This window comes from Nannobrachium achirus (genome assembly GCF_963921795.1).
Source record: "Nannobrachium achirus genome assembly, chromosome: 12".
In the NCBI taxonomy this organism is placed as follows: domain Eukaryota; kingdom Metazoa; phylum Chordata; class Actinopteri; order Myctophiformes; family Myctophidae; genus Nannobrachium; species Nannobrachium achirus.
The window spans coordinates 29,588,167-29,610,703 of record NC_137832.1 but is presented as its reverse complement, the minus strand read 5'-3'; the positions used below and the strand labels follow the sequence as shown (position 1 = coordinate 29,610,703).

Genomic DNA, 22,537 nt, shown 5'->3' with positions numbered 1-22,537 from the left:
AGAGTCTTGCTCAGGGACACACATCGACATTGCTACCCTGGCCTGGAATCCCCACGGGACAACCAGGGGCTCTGGTTCTCAAGGCGGGCTCCCTAACCATTCAGCTATGGCCGCCCCTAATTGTGAGGAAGAGGCGTCAACATTATGTTATAAATGTACAGAGGTGACTTTGTTCTTAAAGTTACAGTAATGAGGGCCCCTTGTGCAACCACCCAGTTGTCCTAGGGCTTTGAGGCCCCTCAAGAACCCAAGAAATAGAAATAGCAGTGGGTAAAGAGAGGAGTATCTGAACTGTCCTCACCTCACCACAGCCCTGGGAGCATTGACTGTGAAATTGACTCTTTGATTGCTTGGCCAGAATTCCACCTGTGACTCAAAACTATCAGAGATGGGTAATTCAATCAAGGGAATGAGAATGGTGTGCCCAGGTACATATTATACACAAACGCACAAGTGCATGCACACAATTAGATGCCCTTTCTGTCCTTGGGTGTGTTGGATTCGTATTAAAAGTTGCTAACTTTTTTTTATGTCATTTAAACTCAAGTAATGGTGACAGCAGTGAGAAGCAACAGCAGAAGTAGCAATTATTCTAACAATAGTGGTTGTAGTAGTAAAGACTTCCAGTGTTTTTTTAAGATTATAAAACATACTATATGACACACAAAAATATTCACTATATGTCACAAATATTCAGGGATTTAGTTTGCTGCAGATCGGCCCAGTGGGTTTGGAGATTAGCCCCTGAGTCGACTCGACTCAGTAAAAAGTTGAGTTGAAGTCGACTTTATCGTTTGATGACGTCATCACATCACACACGACCCCACAGTTATTTTGGGGGGTCCCCAGATGATTAACTTAATGTGAAACATTGTTTTCTCACTTTCGACTTTCTCTGGTGGGAGTCGGCTTGTGTAATGAAGTCGACTGAGTCGACTTGTCGACTTTTTCGTTAATGCCCTAACACACACATGCGCACTAGACTATATAACAGGTGCACCAGAGATGTATTGAGAATGGATATCATGGCTCAAACCACCTCTGCAGGTGGTCATCAAGGACACTTTGTGATACAAGTGTAAATGTAATTTTCTTGGTACTCAAAAGTCGCTTTACACAAAAAAAGAAGAAAAAAAAAGCATCAAACTAAAAGGCAGAAAGGATTAGGAAGATTTGAATTAGGCGGGGATAGCAAGTCTGAAAAGGTGGGGTTTGAGGGAGGCTTTGAACAGGGCAAGGGGTGGGAGCGGCTTTGATATAGGGTGGGACTGGCAGCGAGTTAAAATGGAGGGGCTGCAAATGAAGTGTACATTTTTGTAAATGTAATTGTATTATCACTATCAGTCCATAGCAATCCATGAAAACAGCAGGATGTGAAATCTTGGCAGATATAGACTATAATATCTAAATATGATCTGGATAATAGATTCATATACTGTACCAGATGTAAAGATGACCATAGTTTTAACTGCTAAAGCAAAGATTAACCCTGTATTTAGTTATGTCTTTTGATAATTGTATTATTTGTGGCCAAACAGTGTGGCGGGAATCTCTTTTATCTGCTTATTGCATGCATACTGGTTAGGTAAAACACAAAGGCTTCCTCATATTGAAACTGAGACCCAATTAAATATACATTTCACTGTCCAACCTCAATCTATGCTCTCCAGCATGTGTTATTGGTTGTGTGCCTCCAAATCCCTGAGCCCATTCATCAAGAGATGAGTGGCTGCCTGGAATACTTGGGAGGGATGATTTGGTGTGGTGGATGGATGTTCTGGGACTGGGAGAGGGGGGGGGGTGCACTGGGCTGCAGAGTGGTACTGTAGCTACAGGGCAGGCTGCTTGCTCCTTTGATCATAACGAAACCATTCATGTCATTATTAATATAATCACAACTTGTTTGGTGGATGTGCATACATCATACACTCCATCCTCGGGGTGTCATATTGGCGGCGGAATTCATCTACTCATCATAATTATTCCACTTGCCGACTCTTGATTAAGGTCATAACGTGGTGAGGGAAACGGAGGTGAGAGGCTTGAGAGAGAGGGAAAGAGAGAGATGCAATAGGGGCTCATACTGTATTATGAGAATTCAAGTTCTGTTTGCGGGTGTGAATTAATGCGGGTTGGTGTTTGATTGAGAGGGCTGGCAAGAGAGGCATTGCGTGTGGAAGAGAGAGAGAGCCAGGGAAATGGAGTGTAGGGGAAGAACTTCAGAACAATTTCTTGGTCACGCTTCAACAAATTCAGCACTTCAACAGAATGGGGTATAAAGCACTTTCATAAACACCTGTTCACTATTTTTGAACACCACCCATTTGAGTGAACTATAGTCCTTTTTACAGTGACTAAACGTATGCAAATTTGTCCATTGACTCTGCTAAGCCATTTTAAATAATCATCTGTTCTCACTCACCAAGCTGAAATGTGTACTTTAACCATCTGATCCATCCATCTTCAACCGCTTTGCCGTGGGGGGTTAACAGAGCTCCTGACTTCCCTTTCCAGAGCAGCATTAGCAACTTCCTCCTGGGGGATCCGGGGGCATTCCAAGGCCAGTGGCACAATAGAGGCAAAATAAAACTGTGAAACAGTATATAGGGATTATCATCAACGGGTATGTTTGGCACAGCACAGAACGGAACGGGACAGGACAGCCAGGACTCCTGAACCCTTTTCCTCCTCTTAATGATATATAATCCCCCATCTGGTCAGATCAGTAGACATTTTCTTTCCTAAAATATACTTTGTTGAGAACCAATAGCGATTGGGTCTCACAATAGTTTTCCATTCTTACATGCAGTAAATTGTATTCATCTGCCCTACTCAATTATGAACTAACTAGACAGCTAGAGATAAAACCTGGACAATAGTTAAGAACCACTGTTTTAGATACCAAGACAGGTAACTTGTCACACAATTAGTAGACAAAAGTCAGCTTTATTTACGAGGACAGTAGTGTCAATACAAGGCGGAAGGAGCTAAGGGAAAGCTCAAACAGTGCATGAACTCACATACAAAAAAGAGAGAGATCCCATTGTAGCGTTCTGATTCAGTTGGTAGTGTTGGATTTTCCCTTTCATTCTTTAAAAGCTGTAAAGAATATAAAGTTTCATAAAATAAAATAAAAAAATGATTCATACACAAGAACCCCCTTTCACGAGGGCTTAATTTCTTTTGTCTCCATCCAATTCATTAATATATAATACAAAACATGCATCCCATGTTATTCCAGAAGTGCCAGCCTTACAATGTACACTGATTGTACAAAATCTAACTGGAGATCATAGTTTAAAAGAACAAAAACATAATACATACACATCCTTCACAGACGCTGCACGCTAAGACGTATTTGGCTATTCCTATTATCTCAGACATGGAAAAACCTAATTTCAAGCTACCACATTTTTTATACACCAAATATTACCGTCGTCTGATTACAGGGCCATTTTCACAACAGCCTGAGGTAAGCTTTTAGCAAGTGAGACATAGCTCCGATTCATATGCTAAAAAATAATAATGATATCTAGAATGTGATGAAATAACACAAAATGATGAAAATTCCTCTCAATCAAACAAGAGACAGAATATCACTGTACTTAAAAAATATTTTTTTAAAGCCACTGTTGCTTGTTCTCCACAATTGTGTTGTAAACAAGAGAAAATGACCAATAATGCCTCAATCAAAAGTGCCAGAAAATTACTTGAAATGTTTTTTTAAGCCCCTGTTGCATCATCTTCTTCACAATTGTGTTGTAAACAATTACCAATAATGCCTCAATCAAAAGTGCCAAATTACTAAATTAGAATGAATTCTTCTAGATCCCATGATTGACAGGCTCAGTCATTAAGTAGTAGTGCAACATGACTCCTTCCACAAAATGCAACAATTAACAACAATAAAACCAAACTAAAACCGAGGAAAATGAAAAGAACATTCAATGTTCCCTTTTCTGCTTCCGGCCAATGTCTATCTCGTCAAGACCTGTGGCTGATCTGGATTCCTGCAGCTCGCGCAGCTGGGCATGTGTTTTTGGCTGCTTCTTTTTCAGTTTCCGCAGGTGGATATCAATTGGATCCAGCTCAGGTTCTGTGGCAGGGACAGGCAGGTAGCCCCCGTCCCGGGGCAGGCACATGCACCAGCCAGCACCAGCCAGGTCCAACTCGCTGTACTCGAAGCCAAGCAACTTGAAGTCCACCATGTCCATCGACTGGCTCATGTCCACCAGGAGGTTCCAGAAAACACAGCTCAGGATGATTCCCAGCAGCTGGAAAAGATGGGAGGTCTCATTTTAAACTTTGTAATATTATTTTTATCATTTTATTTAGATTTTTTTGATTGAGCTACCCTAGCAAATTATTTTGAAATAGGTTCAACATAATCCATAAAAGAATCGCAGTAACCCATGGACTTTGATATTGTTTATGAATCTTAACTTGTTTTTCTTTGTCCTGAGCAAAGATTGAGGCTCCTGAATTAGCTATAAGCTTTTCAGCAAATACAACCAAGTCTCAAATTACAAACTATTTTTTCAATGCCTATGTATTTGTTAGTGGTAAGTTTACAGACCACTGTTGCTTAGTATGAATGTGAGATGACACCCAAGCAATATTCTATCAATCTCAGAGTGTGTAAGGATAATATAAACACTATACCTTATTACATATTAATAATTAGACGCTCCGATACATCAAATGCACTAAAAATGTGCTGGGAAGGGAGAAATAAACATTTGCCAGGGAACCAAAGAAAACAGGAAAATATAGGAATGCAAGAAAGGAAAAATAAAAGAATGTTATGCATGTCTAAAATGGGTTTGCAAGTAGTGTGGATGGATTCCAGTTAAAATTACCAACCTACAGTATGGTGGAAAAGCTGCGATGTAGGCTCTCTTGTAATATATTTGTAATATTGTAACACTTCAACAGACTAAGATGAAGAGTGCATTCAATAGCCACTGTTGTTTATTGTAATACTACCAACCTTTCCCCTTCAAAAACAGCAGGTTGACTAGCGAAAAAGAGTGAAATGCTGACAATTCATAGTGCTGTTTTCACATTGGCAGCTACAAAGATACAGGCTACCGTTCTGTTTCAATGGAAGTCAGCGACATCCATTGAACGCAGCATTAAAAGCATTAGATTCCAGATGAAGAAGCTGTTTGCATGGCTTTTCACAACTTGACTGGCATTGGTGGATGAGGACCCTCCTGAGTGGTTTGCCTAATTATCTATTGCTGTAGGTGTTGTAGAGGGACCGTACCTATGTTCCCCAGGTTCTATGTTCCCCAGGTTCTATGTTCCCCATTTACCCCCCCAAAAAAGGTTCTATGTTCCCCGCTTACCCCAAAAAGGTCCTATGTTCCCCAGGTTCTATGTTCCCCACTTACCCCCTCAAAAAAAGGTTCTATGTTCCACGCTCAACTTAAAAAAGGTTCCCCACTCATCCAAAAATGCAGGAAACATTCATTTCTAATTATTAATAACAACTCAAAACAGCCAATAATGGGAAAGATTTAGCCCTGAATACAGGACGGTCATTTACATTGCATTTTTGTCCGAAATGATTTTTCTTAACATTGTACTTCCGGCTCTAGTGGACAGTCGCGTAATCTCCGGTTGCTCATTGTAGTGAACGGAGATGATGCGATGACGCGACTGTCCACTAGAGGGGGAAAATCCAGGAAATACAAGGATAAAAATGCTTTTTATTCAACAACCCGAGAGCGGCGTGTAATGAACGTTGCGCAGCGTCAAATCGTTGGCAAAGTTGGCTTGGGTAAGCACTTTATTTTTGAAATCTGACGTTCCTAGCTCAAACCGTTATTAACTCACTTAGCGCCGAGCGAGCCAGATTTCAATATGAATCTGCGCTTATAACGCCAGGAAATAGCTATATTGAATCCCCAAAATCACATTACATAAACAGGTACACGTGCCTGCGGATGCCACAAGATGACCACTAGAGTGAGCCATAGCTCATAGACTTTCCATGGTCCCATGTTAAGTCAGAATAAAAAACAAGGTTCATGACATAACAGGATGGTACAATGACATGCTCTCCATTGACATTCAATGGACAGGCCGCGGGCCGCCATTTGAGCTCAATACTGCTCAATTCGTGCTTGATCGTCTCAAACCACCATTGGTATGGGCATCGGAACGTATATAGATGCCACACAGAAAGTTTCCGAATCAAAATCCGACCTAGTGAAGCTACGTGAGGGTCGGATGGTTTGCATTGAGCCTAGCGGCTAACAGAGGCCTACGTAAACAGGAAGCTATGGCTTAAAGGTGACGTCATAATCGTATCCTTTTTTTTCACGGTTTTCATCTGTATGCTAGTCGAAGGTAAGCTAACCGTTCCGCTCCGTCTATCAACCCAAATTAAAAGCTTAAACAATGCTTTTATATAAAAGTCGCTCCGAGTCGCTCGGCACTAAACGCCATCATTAGTTAGTCGCCCCGAAAGTCGCTCGGCGCTAAGTGAGTTAAGGGCTCGATTCCCCACTGCTCCTCAAGTTGAGGCGACACCAGGACGGTCCTGTATTCAGGGCTAGGGAAAGATTATGAATACTAGTGGGACAGGGGGCACTAGGGACATCTGGACACCATACTTTTGTTATGACTGGGCATCTGGTGGGCATTTGGATGAGTGGGCACATAGACGAGTGGGCACTTAGGGGTGGGCACCTAAATTAGGATTGCCCACATGTTCTTAGTGCCCAGATGTCCCACCATTTCCTGCATTTGAGTTGGGAACATATACCTATATTTTTGGTGGGGAAGATACAGGAGATCCTTTTTTTTGGTTGAGAGGGGAACATAGAACCTTTTAGTGGGGAGGGTGGGTGGGGAACATAGAACCTGGGGAACATAGAACCTTTTTGGGGGAGAAGTGGGGAACATAGAACCTGGGGAACATAGGATGGACCCCGTTGTGGAAATTACATTTTCTGTAGGAGGGTCTCGCTCGGAAGTCTGTCAATACTTCCATTAAACACTGGCAGACTGAGGGGTCCCGGGTGCCGATGGCAGAGTGAATAAGGTGTGTACCATATGTATAAGTCGGCTTTGATGCAGCCTAACAGCAAGAACACAAAATGCTACCTGGGTCAGGTTTTTTCCCCATTGTGAATTTCTAAATTCCCATTCCAAATTAATACTGCGGCACATACAGTATACAAAAATAAATAAATGAGCCCAGTCATATGAAGCATCAACTGACGGTGAGAAAAAGCTAATTAACCAGCTATTTTACTACAATTCCCGCCAGAAACAGACTGGGACCTTTGCTGCGTGTCACAGTCTCCCCAACCCTTTACCCGTTTCCTGTCAATCTCCTCTGTAGTATCAAAATAAAGGCAGAAAAAACCCTGAAATTAAATTAAAACATAAATGGCAAGACTGGTGGAGAGAATGACAAGTCTGATGTAGAAAAAGGCGGCAAGATACACCTTTGTAATGGGATGGACCTCTTCAAAGAGTATGGATTAAAACAAATACAATTATTCAAAACTGGATTCAAAGAAACATGTTATGGAGAATTTGAAAAGATACAATTTAGATTTTATTTCCTTCCTGCTACAATATTAGAAAGGAAAGTTAACACCCCAGCCCAGGAGATGCCCACACAAAAAATAACAAACTGGCAGGCATATTGTTCCTGGGAGGCTGCCAAAATGCAAATTCACTTTCAGAGAACTCTCTAAAGTTTAACCAGTTCAATTATCAAGGGTGAATCCGAAATATGTTTGTTTGACTGGACAGACGGTTTTTGAGAGTGCAACACACACACACACACACACACACACACACACACACACACACACACACACACACACACACACACACACACACACACACACACACACACACACACACACACACACACACACACACACACACACACACACACACACACACACACATGATTTCTATTACCTGTGGCAACCCTATTGCACAGCAGAGTGCAATGGTGATTCCAATATTATCACCCATCCACAGGTTGACAGCGTGGATGCAGCCACGCACATGAATCAGTTCATCCAGGGTCTCCCGCTGATGCTCCTGCAGAGCCATAGCAGAGAACAAAGGGAAAAGTGTTCAATTTCATTCTCGAATTCAACAATGTCCCATCTCCTGACAATCCAAGTGGTTGAGGTTGTACTCTGACAATATCAAATCAATATTACTCCAGCACGGCTCCCTATTGAGAGTTCTAGTGGTTCAAGTACATGAAATGAGACTAACATGACTCATACTGAAAGTATTAAAGGACAAACTTCACCACTTCTCAGCCTATCTTCATATAATTGGTCCTCACTAATGTTCATGATAAAATAGCACATTTCTTTTCTATGCGGTCTATGTCACAAAAGAGGGCTGTGAGCAGTTCAGAAACTCGTCTGCTAGTGACATCATCGATGGGGAATCCAAGCTAATAGAAGCTGCAGGCTTTCTATTCCTGAAAAGTGATTATCTTGTGATAATAAAAATAGATATATTTTTAAAACAAATCTGTCTAACGATGTTGTCACTGGTAGACGTGTTTCTTTAACTGCCCTATAAGAGACAGACTGAGTAGGAAAAAAAGTATATTTTATCATGAACATTAATGAGGACCAATTATATGAGGATAGGTTGAAAGGTGCACAAAAATGAAACATTAAAGATTTCAAGAAAGTAAGACATTTTTAAGCTTGCTAAAGTGATGTTGTACTTTGGTAGGACTATGTGTTGTATACTGTAGCATTCTGTGATGTTCTGCGACATCATCTAAGATTAAATAAAATAAACCTAATCGGGAGATAAGCGACCGTCAGGTCGCATACACAAACTTAAGAGCCACTGACAGTAGCATCACAACTGTTCAGGTTTGGCAAAATCATTTTCACGCATCAATGCAAGTCAATATTTTGTCCTTTTCAGTGTCGGTATTGTTTCAAATGTGCCAATTCCTGTACACCTGCTTATTAAATGTTGCCAATCAATAACTCTGATTTCTTGCCTCAGTCGCTAGCTACAGTAGCTAGCTTACTTTGTTAATATAGATTTGTACAATGTTTCGTTAATATCGTTTCAAATGTATTTTCTGCTGTCCCACGGTGCTTACAGGCAACCAGTAAAGTATTAAGAAAAAAATTACAGTTTAACCTTTACTTTTATTAAATAGGAGCCAATTAGGGTTCTATGGAAGATGACAGAAGCATGTATTGTATACTAATTGCTAGTTTGAAATACTCTAAACATGTTAAAAAAATCAAACCTCGGTTCGAAGTGGAGCGGTGAATCTGAGCAGCTATACCGTGTGTGTGTGTGTGTGTGTGTGTGTGTGTGTGTGCGTGTGCTGCAGAACAGCGCCCCTCCTTTAACTTGTGTGTTGTGTGTGGCCACTCAAGGTATTGCCAGGCTACAGACACGGCCAGCCAGCCAGCCACATACATACATACATACATACATACCCACGGACATACCTGTCTATTGGGAGCGCTTTCACCGCTCCAAAAAGAAAAAAAGTAAGTTCTGTAATATATCTATAAAAACTATTGAAAAAGAAAAAAAAAGTCAGTCACTGCTTGGAGATAATATGCCCTTGTAAACTTTAGGTGGAGTTTGCAACGAATAAAACAATAATCGTATATATTGAGTCATACTACCGTTTCATCAAGTGTCTTGTGGCCACACAGAGTGTTGACAACTTCTCCCACCTGCACAAAGGTCAGAGAAACAAACAATTTCAATGCTGGTGACCTCTGCACATTTACATATTCACCCAGATATACAGAGGATCATGGGCGGGACACTGTGACAGTGAGAAGTCCTGTGGGATCAGGTGTGTTACCCGTCTACTGCCACGCAGAGCATGACATTGAACCTGTGAAACTGGCAGGAAATCTGGCAGCTACAAACTGAAAACCCAGGAAGACCTAGACAATGTCTCTCTCTAACTATTCTCATATCTCCAGGGTATGGGTTGAAGTATTGTGCGAGCGTGCGTGTGTCTTCAGCTCTCATTAATTCTCTAGCAGAGCTCCAATGCTCTCAGAGACTGTATCAGTGGTTTGTGAAGCGTGGAACGGCAGAGATAGCAAGCGGCAAGTATGGGTGTGCCGGTGGCAGCAAGGGACCATACATTTGATATAAGGGGATGTGAGGAAATTCTCCAAAGCCCACGCCAATACCTGTGAATCGGGCAGTGGCATGGGCTTGACTCACATAAGCTGTCTGGAGCTCTCCAATACAATCAATCAAATCCCTGTTGGTTGGACACAATGAAAGATGATTCAGATAACACGTGTAGTAGATAGCGTCTGTGTTTGGTTTTCAGAAAGTAACTTGACGTCCGTAGTGAGGTCTGTTGGAACAAAGCTCCAGCAAATAGGTAATCAGAGATATTGGTGGTCTTACTTGAAATACAGAGAAAGACCTTATGACCTTAGTCAGAGATATCTGACAGATATCTATTGAGGTGATTGAGGCACAGCGCTTCACCTGAAATCCCAAGCACTTCAACAAACCAAGAGCAGAAACGTTTATATTTTCACTCAATAAAATGGCACCTTCAGAAATCTTTCTGAAAACAGAAATGGAGGTTGTCGTGGAGTTGTGAAAGCGATATATTCTGACAGAAATACATTTTCAAGTTGTCCAATCATAAGAGAGTACCCATTGATCAGCTTCATAATGTTCCAGTTCCAATTTTGTCTGTTCAAGTCTTTGAGTCATCGCTTCCTATTTCAGTCGTAATCCTGTATGAGTTCTCTTTGCTGATTGAATAAAACTGGTGTCCCTAACTGAATAAACACTAATATGGCAATGATTGCCATCCATGCCATCAGAATAGACTTTAACACAAGTTTCTGTGTAAAAAGAAAAAGAAAAAGAAAGAATCTAATAAAATAATAATATACTAAGCAACAAATTTGTTACTCTAAAATGTATTCTAGTCTGTGCAGCCCGGACGTCTCTCATCCTGCCTTGGCCCACATGGTTCCATTGCTGGCTAATTAACGCTTGCTAAATTGGTTACAGTGAAATGTACAGAGCTTAGTCACAGGAGGGGAATCTGGAGTCATGTGTACCCAAAGAGAAAAGGAAGTAAACAAATGTAATCGATTTACTGACCGAGTTCACCTGTTGTTTTGCTTCTCTTTCTCCATTTCTCTTACTCTTTGTAAACCTTTTTAAACTTGCATCAGGGAGTGTATAGCTACTGTGTACTATATGAATACCTGCATATTGCCTAATTTATGCTAAATTTGGCTTAATCCCATGTCTAGTCATGTTAATGATATAGATTTACTGTATCTGTCTAAGTTCATGTATGAACCGTACAGTATGTACACAGAACCATATTGGTTTGGGAGTTTTCCTCCTGAATTGCCAGTGATTCCACAGAGAGCTGTGTCCTATCTTTTCTTGAACCAAACCACAGACCTTCTGGCACAATGCATGTGCAATATCGGCTATCAGCCCAACAAATTCCACTAAAACTCAATTTTCAGGGATTAAAGCAAAAAGAAATCTCACAACTGAACATTTTTGGTGTTCAGTCACAAACACCCAGGGTGAAAGGACTCCACACTAGTGCGGTTTCCAAACCAATTCGCACAATATATAGAATTATGATGTTCTTGCTGTTCTACATACCAGCCAGCCAGCTGAAAATGTGCAGATTCATTGAGGCTTTAACTTGAGCTTTTATGAAATATCTGAGGCAATTAGGATTTTAATAAAATAAAATATCAAGCAATATAATATTCTATGAATCTATAATAGAATACACGTTCTGTTGCGAAAATGCTTTTGAAATCACTTTACAATTTTAGCAACAGAACGTGTATTCTATTATAGATTAATAGAATATTATATTGCTTGATATTTTGACTCAAGCCAATTCTGTAATTATATATAAAGAAAAGCGTAATCATGTGGATCTCGGGGACAATATTAGAATGTCGTGGCTTCAATGTGGATCCATACATGGGCATATCAATTGTATAGGCAGTGCGACTTAGTGCGGCCCAAACCTCTAGTGACTTTAAATTTGGTTAAGGTTTCTACCCAATCAGAGTCCCATTGGCTTCCATTGTAAAATGTAAATTAACATTTTCAAAAAGTATAAAACCAGGTCTCATTTTCTATAAATCGACACACATCGCTTTGTTCCCATTTGTTCATGTGCTACAAGGTTCTACTAAATGTAAACATTTGCTTGTACAGTGTGTGGCTACATGTCATGGGTGCTGATTTAGAACTCACCTTGCGTCGTACACAGCAGGTATATGGAACCCCACAGGCCAGAGGCCCCGTACCATTGCAGAAGTGGTACTGGTTTACCCCCCAGTCCTTATACTCATCCCCTCCACAACATGAAAACTGGGGAAGGTGAAATACAAACAAAAAAGTATTTTAAGATACAAGTGTAGGCAGCACCACCACCAAAATGCACATTGCAAAGATGGTGACATATCTATCAAATACCCATTAACTATATCGTAATAAGTTTGAGATCATGAAAAGACAGGCATACTGTATTTGAAGTTTGAAAACTGAAATTCACTCTGTGTTAAAAGCTTCAGAAAATTACCCGGAATGCAATATGTGCGGTGCAATGGGTTTAAAACATCTGAAGCTTGCTTCAATGGGCAACACCTTGGAGGTATAAAGAAGCACTTCTAACCAGACCCGGCTCTGCTGATTATCATAGCCAGGCAGGGACAGTTTTGCACTTTTTAATGCAGCCATTTTTCTAGCTTCTGGTCAGAAATCACATCGTATCAAGGGCTATCACGATGGTTTGTTTTAATTAAGCAGCTGGATTTCCCTGGTCTCCACAGTTCTAAGTCAGCTGTCAACAGAAGCCTGTGCGGCACCAGCAAAAGGCCGGAGCTTAAGCCGGCAGCACTACCACTGTTCACCCCTCCCACCCTCTCAATTGCCTTCCAGGATTGGGAAACCCAACCTGAAAGACCCCCATCCCTGACCTGTTTGTGTGATTCTATCTGCATAATAAAGTACTGACTGACTGACTTGTTAGATGTTTTTAATGCTTTTTTACACTCATTACAGTCTTTTGCTTTCACTTAAAGGTGTCATGTCACTCCGCGAAATTTTACATTATGATACAGTCGGTCACGTGGTCTCTCTGTAAACGCTCTGAAAACAGGCAGAGAACAGAGAGAGCAGCGCCTCTCGCAGCCTTGCACTAACCAGGAAATTGTATTTGAAAAATTCAAATACATAAAATGTCAAATGTAATGTAAAATGTATTTGAATTGTAATTCTGCACGTATAAAAATATATGTACCCATTCAAATATCTTAATTATCAAAATCGCTATGACAGCACTGTGCCGCATTTGTCACGGTAAGCGAGCACCACCACTGTATGTGTCCGTCCATAGCTCCCTCCTCCCCGGCTGAAATCCAGCCTTCAACCGCCCAGCGGTTGACATTTTCACGTAAGGTGACTTCCTGGTTTGCAGAGTGTGGACAAGGGGAGGCGGACCGGCCGAGTCGGGCCGACAGACAGTACAGTAAAGTATAGTAGAGGCGCGCCGTGACGTCTTCAACAATATCAGCCAAACACATAGCCATATTTAGCTCTTTATTTTGCGTTAAGCAGCACAAGACAAAATCCAACAAAACAAACCCTAAAAACAGTGATATTCTCAAGTGCTTTAAATAATCCTTTCAAGTGAGAAAAGTGACCACAACCCCAGAAGGCACTTCTAAACCTGAGGACACCCCTCCCTTATGCCTCTTAGACAGATTCAGGCCTGCATTAAGCGAATGCGCATACCTCTTAATTCTGTCTGAAAATGGAGACTGAGGTTTGCTGCTGCTGCTGGGAAAAAGCTGCATTTCGGGCAAAGGGTAAAGGACTGGGGATCCAGGGAAAGGAACAGTGGCAACACTCAATTAAATGGCATCCTCTGTATCCTAGGTGCCGGAAATCCAATCAATTGCCTACTTTGTCAGGCCGACCTCAGGATAATAAAGGACAACTCTATCTCGGTTACACCCCGCCATTCCGAAACACCGCTATTCCGAACGTTGACTTCTAACCCTAACCCTACCCCTAACCCTAACCCTAACCCTTACCCTAACCCTAACCCTAACTAACCCTAACCCTACCCCTAACCCTACCCCTAACCCTAACCCTAAACCTAACCCTAACCCTGCTTCGGAATAGCGGTGTTTCGGAATGGCGGACTGTTGCCCTCTATCTCTATCACTACCACCTTGTTGCCTTGTTATACCTCTTTGTTTTATTAGATTCTCTCTTTGGGGAAACCCTAGGCGGCATTAGGCCATCTGTTTGATGGTTGCTTTCCTTATCCTGTTGTAAAGCCGTCATCATATAGAACACTTTAATTAGAGATGTGACTACATATTTTATTGTGCCACTGAAAAGACTGAAACATGACTGGCTGCACAAACAACACGAAATACATGTACATCACACAATGCATTGTGTGCTAAATCTGTTTTATAAGTTAGGCATTATGGATTTGGTGTTACTTATGACAATGGTAAAGCGTGCTGAACAGAATGCCGACTGTGTGCAAGCACTGTGCAACATATGGATGGATTGTGGAACCTGCTGATTGCCACCAAGATGTATGCAATTGATTATTATGAATAGGGCATAACAAACGTCCTTAGAGCTCAGCAAAAAAGTGCATGTGTATTAGGGAAGAACAATCATACTTTCTGTTGTACGTAATCCAAGATGTTTTTAAAGTCCAGGTCATCGTAGTAGTGCTTGATTCCCTCTCGTATGCTGTTCTGAAACATGGCAGATGTCTACACACAGAGGCGAAGAAAGACACACAGACAGACCAGGAGGAAGAAAACCCAAGACCAGAGATATATAAAGAGATGTAGTGAGTACAAACCATCTATCAAACTAACCAGAATGTAGTACAGTGAGGATCTATTTTGATGGCAGAACTTTGCCAAATATCGCATGGTCTTAACTTGTGCCTGGTTCAAGGTTGTGTTTTATTGTTACATCTTGTGTACGGGGACCTAAAAGTACAACGTTTTATAGGGCCTGGGGGGTGTCCATGCCAATTTTGCTATCTACAGGGCGCATTATGTGGGCACAATGTGTGGCACAACATGCCCTGAATTTCTCATGGGTGTGTTTTGGGCATTGCATGAGTTAAACCAATCAGAATGTAGGCTGCCATCACCTTTAAGAACGAGCTGTGCCCGGCTTGAAGCACATATGTAGGTGGTAGAGATCAGAAGATGCTTTTCCAGCGACTAAACCAATGTCCTCGAGCATGAAGTGAGAGCACGCAAGCTTAAAATCAGCTACAATGCATTGAAGCATGTAGTAATGATATATATTTGGAATGAAATGAATCATTATGCTCCGTTTCTTTCCATCACTGCTTGTCTAACGCACATAGCAGCTGCAATTATTTCTTATTTCCTAGTACTAATGAAGAAAAGTGTGTGAAATGCAACCTCAAATTATTGTTGAACGTGAGTGTTGTGTTCAGAATCAGATCAGATGGATTTTAATTATGAATTATAATTATTTTGCAATGAATGTGTGTGTGCACATTGTGAAACCTACAGTACCTATGTGCCTAATCAAAACAATGCGCCCCCTAAATAACAAGGAATCACCTATGCCTTACTGCACCAGCAATAAGACCGGCTTGGAACACGTCTTATGGCCACATGAAGTGCTAAGTCTGTGGGGAAATAGCATTGCGTCATGATCGCATCAGACAGACCACACCATATTTTAAGACCAGGGGGAGGACACAGAATGTGCCCTACAATCTGTGATAAGCGGCATTGTGGCAAATTGCACCAAGCGAAAGATAGGGCCCCACGTGTCAGATGTATTGTGTGTGTGTCAGTGTAGGTGTGTCTATAAGAAGCTCAAAGTAGTGTCTGTGCCAGTGTGTCTAAATTAACTTATAAACTGTATTCATAATCAAATTGTATGTGTGTGTGTGATACACAGGTTAAGAAGAGACACTGACCTTCTTCTCAAAGATGAGAGCGATAATCAGGGCCACCGCCTGAAGAAGCAACAGCACACAGAGAACACACAGGAACTGTGGACAGAGATAACCTAGTCAACACTGATACAGTACAGGGCTTCCACTGGTTCTACTCAGTCAGCAGCATGACGCTACCACAGGGGTCTTCAGGCCAAGGAACCCTTAGTTGAGAGAGAGATGAAACAGGGACCCCCACAACCTTTTCATAGATTGCATATACTAATTTCATTGTTTTACAGCACAATCATCAGTATATTTTGGATTCATGTAAATTTGTGTTTTCATTTATTTAACCACTTGAACTCTCAATACATAATTAAGTTGACCTTTCACTATGTACTTAGTCTGCTCTTTTCCCCCTCTACAGCGAAGCTCTTTGCCAAAAATCTGCTATTTTTGGCTAAAGTTCTCAGAATAAGGACACTAGGGTTCAAGTGGTTAATATAAAAAAGGAGAAAAAAGTTTCTACGATTTGGAGGACCCCCTATAGTAACTCTGAGGACCTCTTAGGGGTCCCGGACCCCCTGTTGAAGACCCTTGCACTACCATATTTAGCAGATTTCCCTCCAAAACACTGTCTTCTGAGTTGGGACCCAAATGAGATGAGAAATATAAAACTTTTTTTTTTAAGGATTGTGAACTTCATTTGGTGGTTTGACCAACATTTCGATGCTTGTACCTGTATGACTGAGTGACAAATCCCTCTTGATTCTTGATTATGTCTAGGTTAAGTCTTGAGCATTATAATTGAGGAGCTTAACCTATATCTCCATTATGATGATGCAAAGTTTGTTAATACCGTCTGTTTCACAAAGGAAGCTAATCGAAAGTAAGAATTGCAGAGAACGTAAGAATTGCTCTGACATCAAAAAGTACAACCATTCTCCCCTTTGCCACTTAAGGGCCCATATAGGAACCGATAAAAAAGAACTAAGCCTTTGCAGTGTATTGTATGATCAGACAGCAAAGTGCCCTGTTCAGAATGGGAACTTAAAAAATGCATTTTCTCAGCCAGGATTGCGTCAAAATGTAGTTGTTTTCTTCTTCTCACGATCTACAGAGTTAACTCATTTAGTGCTCCTGAAATTAACGGATTATAAAGTCCACGATGCCACCTTCAGGCTGCATTCACTCCCGTTATCTTATTTTGAAGGCCAGAGGTCCACAGCGTAAACACTTCCGGTCTGACGTCATCGCGTCCTGCGCCGGAACCGATCGTTGTTTACGTGGTGTCATGGCGGATCGGCTCGGAGCTTTTCTCCATGTGCTTTATAAGCGAGCATCTGCCTCCATCTTCGCTTCTAAAGTGTAGTTTTGAGATAATGGACATTAAAGATGAGATCCCCCGTCCACCTCAATGTTATGGGATGACTATTTTGTGCTCGTGGAGCCGTGATGATGAGAAATCAGCGACGGATTTCGGCTCCGGACCTTCCGCCATTGTACTCGGTAATATATCCGCCGTTACAGTAATATATTACTTTTCACGAGTATACTCGGGATTGGCACCATGTGATACTCGAGTACTTTTCACGAGTCTTCTCGGGATTGGCACTATATGAGTTAATATCACCAACTGACTAAACATCCACTAATTTCACATTTGAGCATCCCTTGAATCTGAAACAAAGCAGAAATGTGGAACCAAAGCTTACCCACATGCACCAATGTGGTATAAAATGAACACACAAACGCTAATGTTGCTGTAATTATCTGCAGACCTCCCATCATGCTCTTGCCACTAAAGTGCCATTCGGTTTGCAGTCTACAACTTGCCTGATTCCATATGAATGCCACCCCTCAAATAGCCCAATAAAACCAGTCAAATGTTCTGTGTCCATGGTTTTCCTCATATAGGTTTGTAACCACATCTGGTTTGCAAATAGATTAAGTATACACATACAGTACAGTACACAGTAGTGCGGGAACTGTTGTTGTGGCAACCGTGCAACTAGTGCTTCGGTTATTAGCATATTCATTTATTCCGCACCTGTCTTTTGTTGTAAACAAACAGCACCTCATGTAGGTATGTGCAAAACATTTTAACAAATGACATTCCGCTTTAGTTGGCAGCCCACGGCTGAAAACCACTTCAAGCACACCTGCATACACAGTTCCCACGGGAAAGTCCTGTTCTGGCGAAGCCCGAACTGGCGAAGTGGGGATTTGTCTCCTACCGTAGCGATCTGGCGAATCGATTGTCCACGACACTGCAAGCGGCGCGAAGGCGGGCCAGGGCCGCGCGGCCGGCGGAGCGCCGCGCGAGTTACGAAGCCGTGGTGAATGCAATCGTTATATTTATGCCCAGGCCGTAAGGCCTGGGCAAGCGCACGATAAACGCCCTGTCCAGAAGACGTTCGCCAGATCGCTACGGTATCGGACATTTCCCCACTTCGCCAGTTCGGGCTTCGCCTAAAAGGTACGTGCCCGTTCCCACCACCCTTCCTCCTTGTCCGTCTCTCACCATGTGTAGCAAGGTCTTGTTGTCTCGGAGGGAGCCCACCATGCCGACGAGCGACACGGTGAACATGACCAGGCCCAGCAGGATCAGAACCACAGCTGGGGCCAAGAACACCCCCTCCAGGGTGCGGTTCTTCTGACGCTCCACCTCTGCATACACCCCCACACACAGCACGCACAGCCCCACCAGCTGAGAGAGGGAGAGAGGAAAGAGTTATTAGCCATGTGATATTCAGTACATTAAATGTACACTTATATTTATTTTAAAAAGGGAGTTCGGATCCATCCATCCCTCCCTGAGAGTAACTTCAACACTTAACCACTTGAATCCCAGCATCTGTATTCTGGGGAAACATTTGCAGAAAACAGCAGATCATCAAAAAGTGATCCCCTCCACAAGAACACAACGAGTGGAGAGTAACGTCAACACTGACCAGTACTGTAAAAATAGCACTCGACCTCTATGCATCACTCTGCTCAAGGACAGGTATTGGATAGGAACTCACTTTGCTTTCAAAACGTGTTGTTTGCACTTGAGTAAATAAGGAATACATATAAAAGGTAGGCTTTCCTTGGTGGCCATCCCCACAAAGGTATAGCAATTTATTCTGATCATAGATCTTGTTAAACCACATTAACTAAATTCAACAGCCGACAATAAAGACAGCCTTAATTAAATATACACAGCTGGCTCACAGCCAAATGGACAGAGCTTCTGTCTGTTCAGCTTAAAAGGGCTATCTTGTAGTAAATCACCACACAATTAGGTATGGCGATGGAGTGGAGGTTCAGAGAGAGAGAGAGAGAGAGAGAGAGAGAGAGAGAGAGCTTTAGAGCTGAGGGTCACCCCTCCCCCACTAGGGTTAGGACGATATGAAAATGTCATATCACGATTATTGTGACGATTTACCATATTATCGTAATAATCAAAATCCATTATCGTGGGCGAAACATTTGGGACGCGTTGCGAGGCGTTGTGAGCTTGTAGATCTGCTATTTTTAGAGATATAAAGATATTTGATAGAGTGTGGAAAAAAATACTATCAAGTACGTATAAGTACCTTTTACCAATTATAGAGGGTTTAAGTGGTACCGGTCCGGATATACAGCTCGGCAAATAAAAGGTAAATCGATCCCAGTGCATGACGGAGGACGATATTACAATAGATAACATCTCCACAATGTGATTATCGTGAGTGTTTTTTATCACGATAAACGTTAATATTGCTTATCGTCCCATCCCTACCCACCACCACTATTACCATTGGAGGCCGAGCCCAAGTTAGAAGGTTTGGGGATAAAGCAAGAGAGATGGTTTGGGCATGTGCAAAGGAGGGGTACATTCATGGGAGGACTGGAGGGTGCTGAAGATGGCACTGCCATGGAAAAGGAGGTTTATGGATGCAGTGAGGGAGTGAGGGAGTGAGCGAGGACATGCAGGTGGACGAAGGAAAATGGTCGTCTCAGGAAAGGCAGTTAGTGTATGGCATTTGGCTAAGTTTAAGTATCTCTGGGTCTTGTTCACGAATGAGAGAAAGGGGAAGACGGCGCAGGAGATCAGCCGGTGAATTGGAGCAGCAGGAGCAACGGCGCAGGAGATCAGCCGGTGAATTGGAGCAGCAGGAGCGGGTTCGCATTCGCTAAATCGCACTGTTGTGAAGAAGAAGGAAAAAAAATTGAGCCGGAAGGCAAAGCTCTCTGTCTACCAAGCAATCTTCGTTCCTACTCTCACCTTTGGTGATGAAGTGTGAGTCATGACCGAAAGTATGAGGTCGAGGGTACAAGCGCCAAGCGGACAAAATGAGTTTTCTCAGACAGGATGGTATCTCTCTTAGACATAGGGTGAGAAGTTCGGACACCCGAGAGAGACTTGGAGTAGAACTGTTGCTACATTTGGAAAGGAGTCAGCTTAGGTGGTTCGGGCATCTAGTACGGATGCCTCCCGAGTGCCTTCCTAGGAAGGTTCTCGATGCACGTCCCACTGGGAGGAGACCTCGTGGCAGACCAAAGACCAGAGGGAGGGATTATATCTCCAAACTGGCCTGGGAACACCTCGGTATACTCCCAGAGGGAGTGGAGGAAGTTGCTCAGGATAAGGAACTCTGGAAGTCTCAGTTGGAACTGTTACCCCTGTGACCCGATTCCGGATAAGCGGTTGAAGATGGATGGATGGAGTGTGAGGACCAATTTTTAAATGAAAAATAAATGTTAAAGGGGACCTATTATGCTTGAAATTATTTCAAGCTATTAGGTTTTTAGTCTCACACTAGATAGGAGTAGCTGTGCTGCATGATTCACAGGGGGGGGGGGGGACATAGAGGTAGAGGAAAAAGGAGTGAGAGATTCAAAGACAGAAGAATCAGAATCATTGGGGCTTGTCAGTGGGGGGGATTGGAGGCTATGGATGACTCACTCGTCTCCCTGAGGAAAAAAAAAAAGAAAAAAAAAAAAAAAAAAAACGTTTTCATCCACCTCTCATATCGAGTATTGGCCCGGGTACCAAAGCTCAACAGTTTCTTTAGGACAGACCATGAATTTACCTGCCAAAGGAAATAAAAAATGTGTTCTTTAAAGGAAGGTAATTGACTGAAACGTCAGCCTCATTGACTGGCTTTATTCTCTTGTTCAGAGCCACACAGACCTCAATTGACATTTGGCTGGCAGATGGTGTCAATTTCCCACGCTACCTTAAGTCGACCCTTTGGTTATAGCATTAGATGATGCTGAGTGAGAGGATACATCAAACACTTGCATACACATTTGACAAACACGCCTTCAAATGAGGCCAGATCAGGTTGTTTTGTTAGGCCCCAGATAGCATCACACCGCTCGCCGCCTTTCCATGTTGACAACATTATACAGTAACATGAGTCGCTGCTGTCAAACAACAATAATGAGGCATCATGTCGCTCTATTGTGCATTTGTGTTCCCCTCTTGTATCCAAGTAAAGACAATACATGTATTCACTGGGGGTTTTATTCTCGCTATGGGATATAAATAACAGCATTTCACGACATGAAATGCTTTGGTTTCAATGTCACAATAGCAATTTGACGGTAGCAATTTCAGACCATAGGTGTTTTTTGGTCGACAGAAAAACCCTCCCCTGTAAATCATCCCTTTTAGATGCAACGCCCTGGCTGTCTGCAGCACCATCACACCATAGAGAGCTCTTTGTCAGCATGCTGCCGTTTACCCGGCTTAACACACAGTGAAACACATCCATTAATGTCTGGTTCATTTGTGTTTCCATAGAGATTCACCACTGTCCGTATGTCAAAAATTAGATAAAAATATAATTCGATAGATAAATAAATAAATAAATGGCAACACTGAGACAGACATTCGCTAGCTGCTAGCGATATAGCTGCAGTTCATGAAGCTGTTGGAATAATATTGTTGAATTTAGCGGTAATAAGGTCAAACAGACTTACCGAAAACAGCATGGAGTAAATGTTCAACGTGAATTTGATGAAATAATAGAAATGGTTCGTTTTCCTCACGTCTGAATAGGAAGCCATGTCTGCTAAGGTTAGCTATATAGGCTATCTTCTAGCTATATAGGTTGGTTGCGTGCGCTACGTAGAAAAACAAATTAGACAAATTAATTAATTCAGCTTTGTAGTAGCCAATTGTGTTGAATAAAACATATATCAGTCCTGATGCCTCACATTCTATTGGGTTCTTATGGCCATGTTACGCAGCCGTCCACTTCCGTGCGGCTGGGCGATCCACGCACGCTTTGTTTTGACTACATTCTTAAAGGGACAGTTACCTATGGTGACCATGGTGACACTTGACATGCAGGTCCCATACATACATGCAGAGTGCATATCTCCGCCAGGCTTGGTTGCCTCGTCAGAGCTGTGTAAAACACTGGTTCCCAAACACTGTGTCGGGACCCATTTGTGGGTCACGGACACATTTGTATGGGTCCCTTAGTTTTTGGTTTTCCTACATTTTGTCAAAACATTTTCATGAATAAAAAAATAGATTAGATATAATCATTTTGCTAAATAATTCAATTAATAAAT

At 42.2% G+C, this 22,537-nt stretch overlaps 1 protein-coding gene across 1 annotated transcript; it reads right to left on the bottom strand.

Annotated features, from left to right (window-relative positions):
• Nucleotides 1–2,989: 2,989 nt before the first annotated feature.
• On the bottom strand, nt 2,990–22,248 carry LOC308295163 (tetraspanin-15). The gene is made up of 9 exons (XM_080738158.1): nt 22,175–22,248; nt 21,938–22,081; nt 18,507–18,692; nt 16,022–16,096; nt 14,724–14,819; nt 12,271–12,387; nt 9,666–9,716; nt 7,951–8,076; nt 2,990–4,274 (listed from the first exon to the last, which is right to left on the bottom strand). Exons 2-9 carry the CDS (start codon nt 22,022–22,024, stop codon nt 3,945–3,947), a joined length of 1,068 nt encoding a protein of 355 aa, XP_080594284.1. The 5' UTR covers nt 22,025–22,081; nt 22,175–22,248; the 3' UTR covers nt 2,990–3,944.
• Between the last annotated feature and the right edge of the window lie 289 nt (nt 22,249–22,537).